This window comes from Oncorhynchus mykiss, chromosome 13, assembly GCF_057628025.1.
Source record: "Oncorhynchus mykiss isolate SJ-2025 chromosome 13, ASM5762802v1, whole genome shotgun sequence".
NCBI lineage: Eukaryota > Metazoa > Chordata > Actinopteri > Salmoniformes > Salmonidae > Oncorhynchus > Oncorhynchus mykiss.
The window spans coordinates 65,226,088-65,241,648 of NC_143034.1; the positions used below are offsets into that span (position 1 = coordinate 65,226,088).

Consider the following 15,561-nt stretch of genomic DNA (forward strand, 5'->3'; position numbering starts at 1 on the left):
TCCCTCTACTTCTATTCGAGGTGAAAATGATGAATCAGATATCTTATCGATAGCAACAGCTCATGGTCCTCCTGGAATCAGAAGTTTTTTTTAACTCAATGGAGGAACGTAGTCAAAAAAAATGCTGATGAATGTCTTGCTCGAGCTGTGTATGCAACTGGTTCACCTCTGATGCTCACAGGCAATGTGTATTGGAAGAGATTTCGCCCAGCATACACCCCTCCAACCAGACATGCTTTATCTACTAATTTGCTGGATGCAGAGTTCACCAGAGTTCAAGTGAAGGTCAAGCAAATCATAGAGAAAGCAGACTGTATTGCAATCATCTCTGATGGGTTGTCAAATGTTCGTGGGCGAGGAATAATTAACTACATTATCTCCACCCCTCAACCAGTATTCTACAAGAGCACAGACACAAGGGACAACAGACACACCGGTCTCTTCATCCATACACGCTGCAGTGTACATGTTGGACCCCAAGTATGCTGGCAAGAGCATCCTGTCTGGTGCAGAGATCAACAAGGCCCATGGTGTCATCACTACCGTGTCTCGCCACCTTGGCCTGGATGTGTGCAAGGTTCTTGGCAGTCTGGCGAAGTACACTTCCAAGCAAGAGCTTTGGGATGGAGATGCAATATGGCAGTCGTGCCAACATATTTCATCAGCCACCTGGTGGAAGGGACTTTGTGGATCTGAGGTTCTTTCCCCTGTTGCCTTCATCATCCTCCAAATCACACCAACATCAGCCGCATCAGAGCGCAACTGTTGCTTGTTTTGGAACACACACACCAAAGCACACAACAGGCTGACCAACACAAGGGTTGAAAATTTGGTGGCCATCCAGGCAAATTTTAGGCTTTTTGAGCCTGACAACGAGCCATCCTCAACAAGGTTAGAAAGTGATAGTGAAGATGAGGCCTCAGAGTCTGATGTTCAAGAGGTGGACATTGAGGAGGTCCAGGGAGAAGACATGAAAGCTTGAGAGGAAGACAACCAAAGCTTTAGTTTCTAGACTATCATTTTATGTTGAAAACATTTTTGGCAGATGCCATGGATCATTGGGGATCATTCAATATTCCCTTTTGTTGTTCAGTGAAATCATCCCATGTGAAGAGTCAACTCATTTAATTAAAGTTAAATTAGTAACTAAATCGTTTTTTTTTTCTATTGGAAGGATTTAATCATTTGCAATTGTGTCTACTTATGATAAGGTAAAAGGTTTATGTTTATGTCTCCATATGATATGGTAAATATATCCAATGCAAAAAACATCTATATTTAAATGGTATTAATATTAATTCCCGTATATTCCCGTTAACTCCCACGGAAAGTTTCCACTTCTGAATATTCAACCCTAGTTACGGGTAACATCCAGTCTCCTGACTGGCTCCACTCAATGCTTTTCAGTGAGGTTTCACGTCTCAGGTTGTGAAACCCACCTTGCTGTCCTCCCCCATGGGGCTGTCGGGTTCTGAGTCGCTGCCACAGTGGGAGTAGGAGGTGGGAGAGCCCACGTCGGATGGCGGCGGGGTGGGTAGCTCGCTCTTTACGTCCGTCTGTGGGCCATCCACCTCCATGGCAACCAGGTCCTTCAGAGACTCTGGAGAGGAGGGAGAGAGAGGAAGGAGGAGAGAGGAGGACAAAAGAGAGGAGGGAGGTAGAGAAAGAAAGGATGAACCTCACAATAATTCAGGCCAACCTCATCACACTGTTATGACAACTATATCTGTATCTATAAAGTGTCTCAGAGTGCTGATCTAGAATCAGTTTAGCCTTTAAATCATAATGAATACAATTATATGGACAGGGGGAACCTGATCCTAGATCAGCCATCCTACTCTGAGAAGCTTTATGAATACGGGCCCAGCTCTTGATCTGAGCACAACAAGCACTTGCTATCAGAAATTGACTGCATTTCACAAAGCACTTCTTTAAGCAATTAAAAGCTTTAGCCATGAAGAATCCTTCTTCTTCATAAAGAATAACAATAGGATCATGATAAAGGGAGGATGGAAGAGAGGAAAGGACAGGCATAGAAGGAGAAGAAGAGCCAGGGCAGGGAGGAGAAGAACCACTCACTGTTCTTCTGGGCAGACATCTTCAGGGCCATGTTCTCTTTTTTCAGTTTCTGGTTGGACTGCTGCAGGTAGCGGATGTAGTCTATTGCCTTCTTCAGAATTGCTGACTTGTTGAGCTGCTTAGCAAATGAAAAGGGTAAATACAACAACTTGTTGAGCTGCTTAGCAGATGAAAAAGGTAAATACAACAACTTGTTGAGCTGCTTAGCAGAACATAATAAAAAGGTGAATACAACAACTTGTTGAGCTTCTTAGCAGAACAGAATAAAAAGGTGAATACAACAACTTGTTGAGCTGCTTAGCAGATGAAAAAGGTGAATACAACAACTTGTTGAGCTGCTTAGCAGATGAAAAAGATAAATACAACAACTTGTTGAGCTGCTTAGCAGATGAAAAAGGTAAATACAACAACTTGTTGAGCTGCTTAGCAGATGAAAAAGGTAAATACAACAACTTGTTGAGCTGCTTAGCAGATGAAAAGGGTAAATACAACAACTTGTTGAGCTGCTTAGCAGATGAAAAAGGTAAATACAACAACTTGTTGAGCTGCTTAGCAGAACATAATAAAAAGGTGAATACAACAACTTGTTGAGCTGCTTAGCAGAACAGAATAAAAAGGTGAATACAACAACTTGTTGAGCTGCTTAGCAGAAGAAAAAGGTAAATACAACAACTTGTTGAGCTGCTTAGCAGAAGAAAAAGGTAAATACAACAACTTGTTGAGCTGCTTAGCAGATGAAAAAGATAAATACAACAACTTGTTGAGCTGCTTAGCAGATGAAAAAGGTAAATACAACAACTTGTTGAGCTGCTTAGCAGATGAAAAAGGTAAATACAACAACTTGTTGAGCTGCTTAGCAGATGAAAAGGGTAAATACAACAACTTGTTGAGCTGCTTAGCAGATGAAAAAGGTAAATACAACAACTTGTTGAGCTGCTTAGCAGATGAAAAAGGTAAATACAACAACTTGTTGAGATGCTTAGCAGATGAAAAAGATAAATACAACAACTTGTTGAGCTGCTTAGCAGATGAAAAAGGTAAATACAACAACTTGTTGAGCTGCTTAGCAGAAGAAAAAGATAAATACAACAACTTGTTGAGCTGCTTAGCAGAAGAAAAAGGTAAATACAACAACTTGTTGAGCTGCTTAGCAGATGAAAAAGATAAATACAACAACTAGTTGAGCTGCTTAGCAGAAGAAAAAGGTAAATACAACAACTTGTTGAGCTGCTTAGCAGATGAAAAAGATAAATACAACAACTTGTTGAGCTGCTTAGCAGAAGAAAAAGGTAAATACAACAACTTGTTGAGCTGCTTAGCAGATGAAAAAGATAAATACAACAACTTGTTGAGCTGCTTAGCAGATGAAAAAGATAAATACAACAACTTGTTGAGCTGCTTAGCAGAAGAAAAAGGTAAATACAACAACTTGTTGAGCTGCTTAGCAGATGAAAAAGATAAATACAACAACTTGTTGAGCTGCTTAGCAGATGAAAAAGGTGAATACAAATTTAATGCAAGATTTTAAGAGCCTCTGATAAACAGTATGCATTTGAATGCAACCAATGAGCTTTTCTTCGATATAATACGAACACAGCATTAACGTCTTGACATTGGAATCCACAAACAAAACAGTGGCCGTGTCCCAATACCCATACTAGCGTACTAAACAGTACGCAAAAAAATATATAATGTATAGTATTTTTTTTTAAATGTAATAGTACTCCAAATGAGTCATCTAATATGAGATTGCGTTGATTCCTGCTATTCGTTCGTTTTGGTACAGCGTGTCAATTTATCTAATTATCAGCTGTTGTCAAACACTCGAGTCGGAAAAGACGAGTGACTTAAACTAGATCAGCCTAAATGAGTATGCAGAATGTAGTACGCTAGTATGGGTATTTGGACACAGCCAGTTACTTTTCTCTGTCAGATGATTCAGTTCTTGAAAGCTCTACTGTATCTCAATGGGAATCTCCTGCTTAAAATGTATGTTGCAAATAATATTTAGCAAATATATATATATATTTTTTAATATATGTATATATTTCCAATATTAATACCTTGGCCTCAGTCCCGGCCACCAGGTCTTTAAGCTCAAGGATCTTGTCGTTGATGGATGAGCGGTAGCGCTTCTCGATGGCGTTGTGGGCGGTGCGCTTCTCGCCCTTGGGGGGCAGGCCCATAGGTTTACTGCTGATTGTGATACGGTTGATGGGCAGCTTGTCAGAGTCCATCATCACTGGCACTGTGGTCAGGAAGGTGCCACCACTCATCAGAGCCTAGAGGGGTAGAGAGATAGAGGGAGGGAGGGAGGTATGGAAGAAGAAAGAGGGAGGAGAGAAAGAGAGGGAGGGAGAAAGAAAGAGGGAGGAGAGAGAGAGGGAGGGAGGGATGGAGAAAGAAAGAGGAGGGAGAGAAAGAGAGGGAGGGAGGGATGGAGAAAGAAAGAAAGAGGGAGGAGAGAAAGAGAGGGATGGAGAAAGAAAGAGGAGGAAGAGAAAGAGAGGGAGGGAGAAAGAAAGAGGGAGGAGAGAGAGAGGGAGGGAGGGATGGAGAAAGAAAGAGGGAGGAGAGAAAGAGAGGGAGGGAGGGATGGAGAAAGAAAGAGGGAGGAGAGAAAGAGAGGAAGGGAGGGATGGAGAAAGAAAGAGGGATAAGAGAAAGAGAGGGATGGAGAAAGAAAGAGGAGGGAGAGAAAGAGAGGGAGGGAGAAAGAAAGAGGGAGGAGAGAGAGAGGGAGGGAGGGATGGAGAAAGAAAGAGGGAGGAGAGAAAGAGGAGGGAGAGAGGAGGGAGAGAAAGAGAGGGATGGAGAAAGAAAGGAGGGAGAGAAAGAGGGAGGGAGAGAAAGAGGGAGGGAGGGATGGAGAAAGAAAGAGGAGGGAAAGAAAGAGGGAGGGAGGGATGGAGAAAGAAAGAAAGAGGAGGGAAAGAAAGAGGGATGGAGAAAGAAAGAGGGATAAAGAAAGAGGGAGAGAAAGAGAGGGATGGAGAAAGAAAGAGGGAGAAAGAAAGAGGAGGGAGAGAAAGAGAGGGAGGGAGAAAGAAAGAAAGAGGGAGGAGAGACATTGTTTCTAAGAAGACAATCACTAAAGTAGCATCTAGATCAGGGGTGTCAAACTCATTCGGGCTTCAACGACGTCCAGAGGGCCGCAATGAAAAATGTGTTAGATACCATTGCCGTCAAAATGTGTAAGAAATTGTTCTCTATCCATCGTTTTTTGGAATTTTGCATTAGTGAGCTGGACATAGGAAACTGTATGAATGTAGGTCCAAGACCATTTCTACACAGTTTCCATTCAGTGTTAGTCATCATCAAGTATATTGAGTTTGTTTCCCCCTCAAACAGGCAGTATGTTTGACACGATGTCCTATACACCACAATACTTTCTATTCTTCCACTACCATAAAAATACTTTTAGACTATTTTTCTTCGGGAAAATGACCATTTCTAAATGCTGTTACTACTTTATGACATTACTATTCCTACCATCTCGTTCCTACCTGGAGTGAGTGGGTGGTCTGGGCTGTGGTGGTGGTTCCTACCTGCAGTGAGTGGGTGGTCTGGGCTGTGGTGGTGGTTCCTACCTGGAGTGAGTGGGTGGTCTGGGCTGTGGTGGTGGTTCCTACCTGCAGTGAGTGGGTGGTCTGGGCTGTGGTGGTGGTTCCTACCTGGAGTGAGTGGGTGGTCTGGGCTGTGGTGGTGGTTCCTACCTGCAGTGAGTGGGTGGTCTGGGCTGTGGTGGTGGTTCCTACCTGCAGTGAGTGGGTGGTCTGGGCTGTGGTGGTGGTTCCTAACTGGAGTGAGTGGGTGGTCTGGGCTGTGGTGGTGGTTCCTACCTGCAGTGAGTGGGTGGTCTGGGCTGTGGTGGTGGTTCCTACCTGCAGTGAGTGGGTGGTCTGGGCTGTGGTGGTGGTTCCTACCTGCAGTGAGTGGGTGGTCTGGGCTGTGGTGGTGGTTCCTACCTGCAGTGAGTGGGTGGTCTGGGCTGTGGTGGTGGTTCCTACCTGCAGTGAGTGGGTGGTCTGGGCTGTGGTGGTGGTTCCTAACTGGAGTGAGTGGGTGGTCTGGGCTGTGGTGGTGGTTCCTACCTGCAGTGAGTGGGTGGTCTGGGCTGTGGTGGTGGTTCCTACCTGCAGTGAGTGGGTGGTCTGGGCTGTGGTGGTGGTTCCTAACTGGAGTGAGTGGGTGGTCTGGGCTGTGGTGGTGGTTCCTACCTGCAGTGAGTGGGTGGTCTGGGCTGTGGTGGTGGTTCCTACCTGCAGTGAGTGGGTGGTCTGGGCTGTGGTGGTGGTTCCTACCTGCAGTGAGTGGGTGGTCTGGGCTGTGGTGGTGGTTCCTACCTGCAGTGAGTGGGTGGTCTGGGCTGTGGTGGTGGTTCCTAACTGGAGTGAGTGGGTGGTCTGGGCTGTGGTGGTGGTTCCTACCTGCAGTGAGTGGGTGGTCTGGGCTGTGGTGGTGGTTCCTACCTGCAGTGAGTGGGTGGTCTGGGCTGTGGTGGTGGTTCCTACCTGCAGTGAGTGGGTGGTCTGGGCTGTGGTGGTGGTTCCTAACTGGAGTGAGTGGGTGCTCTGGGCTGTGGTTCCTAACTGGAGTGAGTGGGTGGGCTGTGGTGGTGGTTCCTAACTGGAGTGAGTGGGTGGTCTGGGCTGTGGTTCCTAACTGGAGTGAGTGGGTGGTCTGGGCTGTGGTTCCTAACTGGAGTGAGTGGGTGTCTGGGCTGTGGTTCCTAACTGGAGTGAGTGGGTGCTCTAGGATGTGGTTCCTACCTGCAGTGAGTGGGTGTCTGGGCTGTGGTTCCTAACTGGAGTGAGTGGGTGGTCTGGGCTGTGGTTCCTACCTGCAGTGAGTGGGTGCTCTAGGATGTGGTTCCTACCTGCAGTGAGTGGGTGCTCTAGGATGTGGTTCCTACCTGCAGTGAGTGGGTGCTCTAGGATGTGGTTCCTACCTGCAGTGAGTGGGTGCTCTAGGATGTGGTTCCTACCTGCAGTGAGTGGGTGCTCTGGGCTGTGGTTCCTACCTGCAGTGAGTGGGTGCTCTGGGCTGTGGTTCCTACCTGCAGTGAGTGGGTGCTCTGGGCTGTGGTTCCTAACTGGAGTGAGTGGGTGCTCTGGGCTGTGGTTCCTACCTGTAGTGAGTGGGTGATCTAGGATGTGGTTCCTACCTGCAGTGAGTGGGTGCTCTAGGATGTGGTTCCTACCTGCAGTGAGTGGGTGCTCTGGGCTGTGGTTCCTACCTGCAGTGAGTGGGTGCTCTGGGCTGTGGTTCCTAACTGGAGTGAGTGGGTGCTCTGGGCTGTGGTTCCTACCTGCAGTGAGTGGGTGATCTAGGATGTGGTTCCTACCTGCAGTGAGTGGGTGCTCTGGGCTGTGGTGATGGTTCCTACCTGCAGTGAGTGGATGATCTAGGATGTGGTTCCTACCTGCAGTGAGTGGGTGCTCTAGGATGTGGTTCCTACCTGCAGTGAGTGGGTGCTCTAGGATGTGGTTCCTACCTGCAGTGAGTGGGTGCTCTGGGATGTGGTTCCTACCTGCAGTGAGTGGGTGCTCTGGGCTGTGGTTCCTACCTGCAGTGAGTGGGTGCTCTGGGCTGTGGTTCCTAACTGGAGTGAGTGGGTGCTCTGGGCTGTGGTTCCTACCTGCAGTGAGTGGGTGATCTAGGATGTGGTTCCTACCTGCAGTGAGTGGGTGCTCTGGGCTGTGGTGATGGTTCCTACCTGCAGTGAGTGGGTGATCTAGGATGTGGTTCCTACCTGCAGTGAGTGGGTGCTCTAGGATGTGGTTCCTACCTGCAGTGAGTGGGTGCTCTAGGATGTGGTTCCTACCTGCAGTGAGTGGGTGCTCTGGGCTGTGGTTCCTACCTGCAGTGAGTGGGTGCTCTGGGCTGTGGTTCCTAACTGGAGTGAGTGGGTGCTCTGGGCTGTGGTTCCTACCTGCAGTGAGTGGGTGCTCTGGGCTGTGGTTCCTACCTGCAGTGAGTGGGTGCTCTGGGCTGTGGTTCCTAACTGGAGTGAGTGGGTGCTCTGGGCTGTGGTTCCTACCTGCAGTGAGTGGGTGCTCTGGGCTGTGGTTCCTACCTGCAGTGAGTGGGTGCTCTAGGATGTGGTTCCTACCTGCAGTGAGTGGGTGATCTAGGATGTGGTTCCTACCTGCAGTGAGTGGGTGCGCTAGGATGTGGTTCCTACCTGCAGTGAGTGGGTGCTCTGGGTTGTGGTTCCTACCTGCAGTGAGTGGGTGCTCTGGGCTGTGGTTCCTACCTGCAGTGAGTGGGTGCTCTAGGATGTGGTTCCTACCTGCAGTGAGTGGGTGCTCTGGGCTGTGGTGATGGTTCCTACCTGCAGTGAGTGGGTGCTCTGGGATGTGGTTCCTACCTGCAGTGAGTGGGTGCTCTGGGATGTGGTTCCTACCTGCAGTGAGTGGGTGCTCTAGGATGTGGTTCCTACCTGCAGTGAGTGGGTGCTCTGGGATGTGGTTCCTACCTGCAGTGAGTGGGTGCTCTAGGATGTGGTTCCTACCTGCAGTGAGTGGGTGCTCTGGGATATGGTTCCTACCTGCAGTGAGTGGGTGCTCTAGGATGTGGTTCCTACCTGCAGTGAGTGGGTGCTCTAGGATGTGGCTCCTACCTGCAGTGAGTGGGTGCTCTAGGATGTGGTTCCTACCTGCAGTGAGTGGGTGCTCTAGGATGTGGTTCCTACCTGCAGTGAGTGGGTGCTCTGGGCTGTGGTTCCTACCTGCAGTGAGTGGGTGCTCTGGGCTGTGGTTCCTACCTGCAGTGAGTGGGTGCTCTGGGATGTGGTGGTGGCCAGGGAGGTGATGCATGGAGAGGCCACAGTAGTGACCATACAGGGGTCACGGTTCAGGGTGGTAAGCAGCAGAGACTCAGCCTTGATAAACTGGGGCTGGAGCAATACCTGAGAGGAGGAGGAGCGAGTGGGAGAGAGAGAGAGCGAGTGGGAGAGAGAGAGAGCGAGTGGGAGAGAGAGAGAGAGCGAGGGAGAGAGAGAGAGAGAGAGAGATGGAGGGTTAGACTATAAGCCTGAGGGAGCAGTTCTGTTCCATTGAAATAAATTAGAAATGAAACAAATACTAGGACAATAATAGGTTTGAATGCAAAGAACAAATCATTTTTTTCTGGTGTGTTGATATTCTTAGGGTTAATGAGTCTCATCAAACATAACACACACACACTCACTCCAGGTGAACAAACTAACTTGTTGAATGTGATGTGATGCGATGGTCTGAGCTGGGGGGCTTGCTGAGGTGGTCAGGAGGGGGGCCGTGGTGGTCAGAGCCTGGATGGTCATTGGCTGAACACCGGAAGGGGACGACGACAGGCTGACCATGGGCTGGGCGGGGCCTCCTTGATGATTGACAGCTAGAAAAAAAATCAGGGTCATGTTCATTAGGCACCAAACGGAAGAAAACTGCCTGAAACAAGGAGGGAGTACTTAAACATTTGTTTCTGGGTTCAAAACGTCATGCTAGTATGGACTCAATTGTGTTTGAAATAGTTCAAGCTGTAAAACCAGCTGTAAAACTAAAACACCATATAAACTGGCGTCACCATAAGTCTTTGGCGAGGCCAAAGTTCACATACATTTTTTGCGTGGCTTAGTAGTGTATGACCTTTCCCCCTGGTGAGTGATATCATTATGGGATACTGGCTGAAGCGGGGAGTGTACACTACAGTACGTTTGGTAGCTATAAAGACACTTGAGTCACTGACCGATAACAGTATGGATTATCATTGTAGGAATGACCTTTGACCTCTAGAAAACATATGATATGATGACTGTAGCAGGCAGTGTGTAACATAACAGTACAGGTGGCTGTAAAGACATTGGTCTACACAGAGTCAGTAGGTTTGTAATGCTGGGGCATGGCTGCATGGGGCAGATATCTTACTGTAGTTTATAATCTAATTTTATTTGTCACATACACATGGTTAGCAGATGTTAATGCGAGTGTAGCGAGACATTGTTAAAGGGACAGTGTTGCACAGGTATGCGACACGGGCAAGGTGTGTATATCTGAATATGGCTCATAGAGAGCGTAGACAAAAAACCCTCTCTCAGCCTCAGGGACGGTCCTTCACTTTGACCAACGGGTATTAGATTGGGATTTTGACTGACAGTCAGCGGAGGTTGTTGAGTAACCCACTGACTCTCCTTTGGAAACATGCTGAACTACTACTGTTACTGCACCATAGAACACAACTCTATCTCCTCATAACATAACACCAAGTAGGCTTTCTTCAGGGAGTGAGTGTTTTTGCTTTGTATACCAGTTTCCATTGTCAGTCCCTACCTTTCGCCTTGAGAGAGAGAGACAGAGAGAGAGTGTGTGTGAGAGTGGGTGAGACAGTAGGAGTGTGAGCATGTGTAAACTGTTCCTCCAGTCATGCTCTGCTCTCATCCAGACACAACAGCATGGCCCTGCTCTGCATCATAAATAAGACGTCTTAACGACCATGTGGCTCTACTACTAGCAACACATGGTGGGGTCCCTCCTTCCCTCCCATTACCTGGCAGGACGGGGCTGAGCAGGGAGGGCCATGGGGAAACCCCTACAACCATTAAAATAGCTATGTTTCATCTCCACGTGGAAGGGGTTAGGATTAGGGGGAGTGACTCAGTTTTACGTTTCCTTGCATTCGTTTGCTCCCTTGGCCTTATTTTCTGACTCTCATCCATCTACTACCAGCATTTCAACTATTAATACAGAGGAATGGAGACAATCTGTTCCTCACCTTTGTAGCCATTGTGGGTGCTGTAGTTAATCCGTATCTGCTGGGTGTGGGCCTGGGACTGCTGGGGGGCAGGAGAGGTGAACAGGGCTTGGGGGGCGGCGCTGAACACGGGGCTCTGGCCGGGTACAGTATGGGGGGAAGAGGCTGGGGGAGGAAGCTGGACTGGAACAGGGGCTGGGGGGGAGAGGACCGGCAGGGGCAGGTCCACCTTGGACTCCCTGAGACCCTGAGCAGCCTGGGCTGATGGAGAGCCCTGCTGGGGAGCTGGCTGCGGCCTAGGTAGTGGTACAGGGGTGGAGGTGGTGACTTGGGCCAGGGGTGACTGCTGGAAGGTGGGGGGGTGGAAGGCCTTGTCTGGGGGGGAGGAACTGCGGATGATGGGGGGCCCCAGGAGAGCATCAAGGTGGGGGCTGCTGCTCAGGATTGAGGAGGTGGTGGATGGAGGGGAGGTGGTGGAGTGGGGCAGGCTGAGGGCAGGGAGGTCCTGGGTAGGGGTGACCCCTGTGAACTGAGGGGGGTCAAAGAGACCCGCCATGTCCTGGTTGAACTCCACCATGTCCTGGTTGTTGATGAGCTGCAGCATGTCTGAGGAGAGATGGGGATATAGTCAGAGTACTCCATAGATTGAGAGAAGCAGAGACAGCGAGAGACAGGGGATGCCTTGTTAACCATGACATTACCACAGAAATCAGGAGAAGAGGGTCAAATAAGACAAAACTAAAACAAAGTAATCTAAGTTGAAGACTGTGATTAGTTGAATCATGTGTTAAAGCTAGACTGGAACAAACAGCTGTACACACACACACACACACAAAGCAGAGCCTTTTGTTCACTCCATACTGCAGTCATTTTGAACATCTTAAAAACCTCTTGAGTGTAGGGGGCAGTATTTTGATTTTTGGATGAAAAACATACCCAAATTTAACTGCCTATTTCTCAGGCCCAGATTCTAGAATATGCATATAATTGTAAGATTAGGATCGAAAACACTCAGTTTCAAAAACTGTCAAAATATTGTCTGTGAGAATAACAGAACTGATATTACAGGCGAAAACCTGAGGAAAATCAAACCAGGAAGTGGCTTCTATTTTGAAAGCGCCATGTTCCATAGCCTGCCTTCGCTCCATTTAAAGGGATATCAACCAGATTCCTTTTCCTACGGCTTCCCCATGGTGTGAAAAGTCTTTAGACATAGTTTCAGGCTTTTATTTTGAAAAATGAGCGAGAAAGATCACATCGTGTCAGTGTATAGCTGGGTGTCCCCAGAATTTTGCTTGCGCAAAAGTTTGGAGCAGCCTTTGTGTCTCTCTCTCCTATTGACGAAGCTAAAGTACCGGTTGATATATTATTGATTATATATTGAAAAAACAACCTGAGGATTGATTATGAAAAAAAGTTTGACGTGTTTCTGTGGACATTACGGATACTATTTGGAATTTTCGTCTGCGATGTCGTGACCGCTCGCGCCTGTGGATTTCTGAACATAACGCGCCAAACAAATGGAGGTATTTTGGATATAAAAATAATCTTTATGGAACAAAAGGAACATTTATTGTGTAACTGCGAGTCTTGTGAGTGCAAACATCCGAAGATCAAAGGTAAGCAATTTAATATATTGCTTTTCTGACTTTCATGACCAATCTACTTGGCTGCTAGCTGTTTGTAATATTTTGTCTACTGAGAGAGATGTTCTGCTGATGTTGACGTAAATGATCTCGCTAACGGGATGGGTGCATCAGCGTGCCTCCCAATGACCAAACCACGTTTCTGGGCCTCTGAATGGAGCAGAGATAAAACCCTGTAACCCAATCGGAGCGTTTCATGATTGTCAACTAAAGGCTTAAATTAAGACTTGAACCACTGGGTGACTGACTGACAGAGCATTTCTCCCATCTCTCTCGCCACACCACATGGTAATGTGTCACTTAATCTCTGCCCTAACTCCACTAGAAAAACCAAGAACTGGGCTCAAAGTGTCCCAGAGTAGGTGCTGATCTAAGATCAGTTTTGATCATAATGAATCAGATTATCATGAACACAAAAGATCTGATCCTAGAACAGCACTCATACTCAGATACTTTGTGGATATGGGCCCTGATCTGCGAAGTAGAGCAGGACAGTAAATGAGGCCAGCTCAGTTCAGTCCTGGTCAGTAATGCAGTTATTATGGAGCCACTGCAGCAGAGGAGACTGGCTCTATGCCACTCTAATGGGCTCCAAAAGGGCCACAGCGAGACAGGCAACACAATAGACACTATGATCACAGTCACACCATCCCAGACCTGCAGCTACTTCACTACTATTCACAGCATTATGATGCACACGGTCTGTCAAAAGGACAACAACCCTGAGTAGGTGAGGATGGAGACACAAGAAGAATTGAGTGTTGATGAAAAGGGTGATGTTTACTATGCTATGCTGCACCCTCCATGTAAACATGGCATGGTAGCACTTTACATTAGAACATGGAACTGAGTAATAGTAGCAAGTTAATTACTCAAACTGAAAACTTTATTCTCTAATAATACAACAGGCCTTGTTTTAGGGTAATACACTGTATAGCATACTTGTTTCATCAGCTAGAGATGCTCACAATTATTGTCTATGAGAAACCTTCGTTAGTACAGGATAGCTTATTCTTCTGGATTTCCAACAGAAATAGGCTGTAGGTTAGGCTATCCCGAATGAGTTTCAGGCAGCACAGTGAGGAGGCTGTTCCCTGGCAAGGAGAAATACCATTTTGTTTAATCTTAGACCAAATCATCAAGCTAATAGTCATATGTTATAAGGACTAGGTTCAGTAATAACGGAACACACTTCATGCTTCTGCCTTTGCTCTCTGTCTCTCTGCACACCAGTCTGACTAGCCTGGATTTGTAAACCAATGTTTTGTATGAGGTGATCGCTGCCGACCAATCAGAAAGTGCCTCAGACACTTGCAATGCAGACCAGCCCCCAAGATAGAAAGAGAGGAAGCACTTGTGGTTTCAATGAGAAGGGGTTACTATGGGACAATTTAGTGCTGGGTTACTCTCGGTCAATTTTTAGGGTAGTGAGTGGAATCAATGAAGGGTGAGATGCTGCAGCAGAGCAGTTGTTGGCAAACAACCAACCATTGATTATACTGACAAATAACATTAGTTAATATCACCAACGAATCGAATAGCCACCATTCAACTGAATGCACTTATACATTGACGTAACTAGGTTCGATATAACTATACTAATTTAAATATAAACGATTAACATTTTATTAATAAGACTGCAACATATGATTAATTCATACATAAATAGGAATTATATATGGGTGGGAAAAAAGCAACCATCAGATCATGATTCATGTTATAGACTTATTTCACGCCTCTTGAAATGAACCCGACAGGGAACGCTCGACATTAACCTCGTCGTGATGTCAGTAGGACAAGTTGGAGGGGGCGGGGCACATTAACTAGCGTCTGTTCCGTTCATCACACACAAGCTAGCAGTGAACTATCAGCTCGTGTAGTATGTACATTGTTTTAACTTATCAATAACATGCAAAATAGCAGATATAAATGTGTCTAGAGTTAGATCAGAACCAAAACGCAAAAACGAGAGCAGCAACAACAGAAAAACAAGCACCGAACTCAGACAGTAGCTAGCTAGTTCCATAAGGTTAACTAGCCTCGACCCTGAGAGAAGGAAGCCTTCTCCTACTACCACATAACGTAACTGTTTGAGTAAAATATAACTCGTTAATTTGATTTACGGTCATAACTAATGTAAGTTAGCTAACTTGCTAACATGACAGCTAACTAAGCTGTACATCATTCTAAATTACTCACTGGGTGCCTATACGTAGTTAATGATACCTCACTCAGTAACGCTATGTGTACAAGCTGTTTCATATATGTGTTGCTGCTATTGTTGTCACTTGTTTGGCTAGCTAACATTCGCAACAACAATAGCTAACTAGCTAACGCGTTACCAAGTTCAAGTTGTCCGTTTTGCTAGCTAGCTTACTAGTAAGCTTAACGTTCTTACCATCAATGTCATTGAGCAGAGCCGTGTCAATATCGCTGGGGTCATTTAGGGATATGGTTGGATCCAGATTATCCAGTGACTGATCGTCAAAAGACAAGTTCATTTTTGCTGTCTCGTTATGGTTAGATAAATCACTGTGGCTAAAAACTTACACAAACATCGATTTAAGTGGAAATCGTATCTAGCTACATTTGCAATAATTCCAGTGAGATAAACTCTGTTATTGATCTGTCAAATAGTGCCTTCTTCTGTCTTCATATTGATGCCCAAGAGGCACACTTCTCACGCTAAACAGTGCTCATTGAGGATCCACATGTTTAGCCAGCTAGTTACAGAGCGCTTAATGAGTGACACTTGTTCTAGCCAACCCCCGACCACTTGTGAATGCTGACTCCCCCTTCATGGTCTCATACCTTTCTTTGACTGGCAACTCCAGGACGAAATACAGTGTCCATGGTATTTACATTTGTGCATGGCTATTGCAAAGAATAAAAAGCAGTGTTCCTTGAAAACGAATATATTGTTGGATGAACACTGTGGGGAAATACATATCCAAAGTCAATAAGCTTCTTCAAGTGCCAAATACATAAATTGAACGTGGAAATATCATGTCATGTTTTTAATATTTGTTTTGTTTCGTGGTCTGTACTTATATAATGCATTAATGACGTTTTATAATCGAGAAAACGGTATTGTCCTCTGGAAAAC

General features: G+C 46.5%; 1 protein-coding gene across 2 annotated transcripts in view; it reads right to left on the reverse strand.

The window, feature by feature from the left end:
• The window catches only part of LOC110486859 (sterol regulatory element-binding protein 1), a 34,409-nt gene extending 19,167 nt beyond the window's left edge, over positions 1-15,242 (reverse strand). The window contains exons 1-7 of one of the 2 annotated variants that reach the window (XM_036941593.2): positions 14,854-15,242; positions 10,831-11,415; positions 9,293-9,456; positions 8,849-8,992; positions 4,143-4,361; positions 2,080-2,194; positions 1,440-1,600 (exon numbers count right to left, since the gene is read on the reverse strand). In XM_036941593.2, coding sequence (XP_036797488.1) covers positions 1,440-1,600; positions 2,080-2,194; positions 4,143-4,361; positions 8,849-8,992; positions 9,293-9,456; positions 10,831-11,415; positions 14,854-14,956 — 1,491 coding nt within the window. In that variant the 5' untranslated portion in view covers positions 14,957-15,242. Of the gene's footprint in view, positions 1-1,439; positions 1,601-2,079; positions 2,198-4,142; positions 4,362-8,848; positions 8,993-9,292; positions 9,457-10,830; positions 11,416-14,853 lie in introns of both variants that reach the window. The other variant, XM_036941592.2, reaches the window with a different exon arrangement.
• Positions 15,243-15,561: the final 319 nt, after the last annotated feature.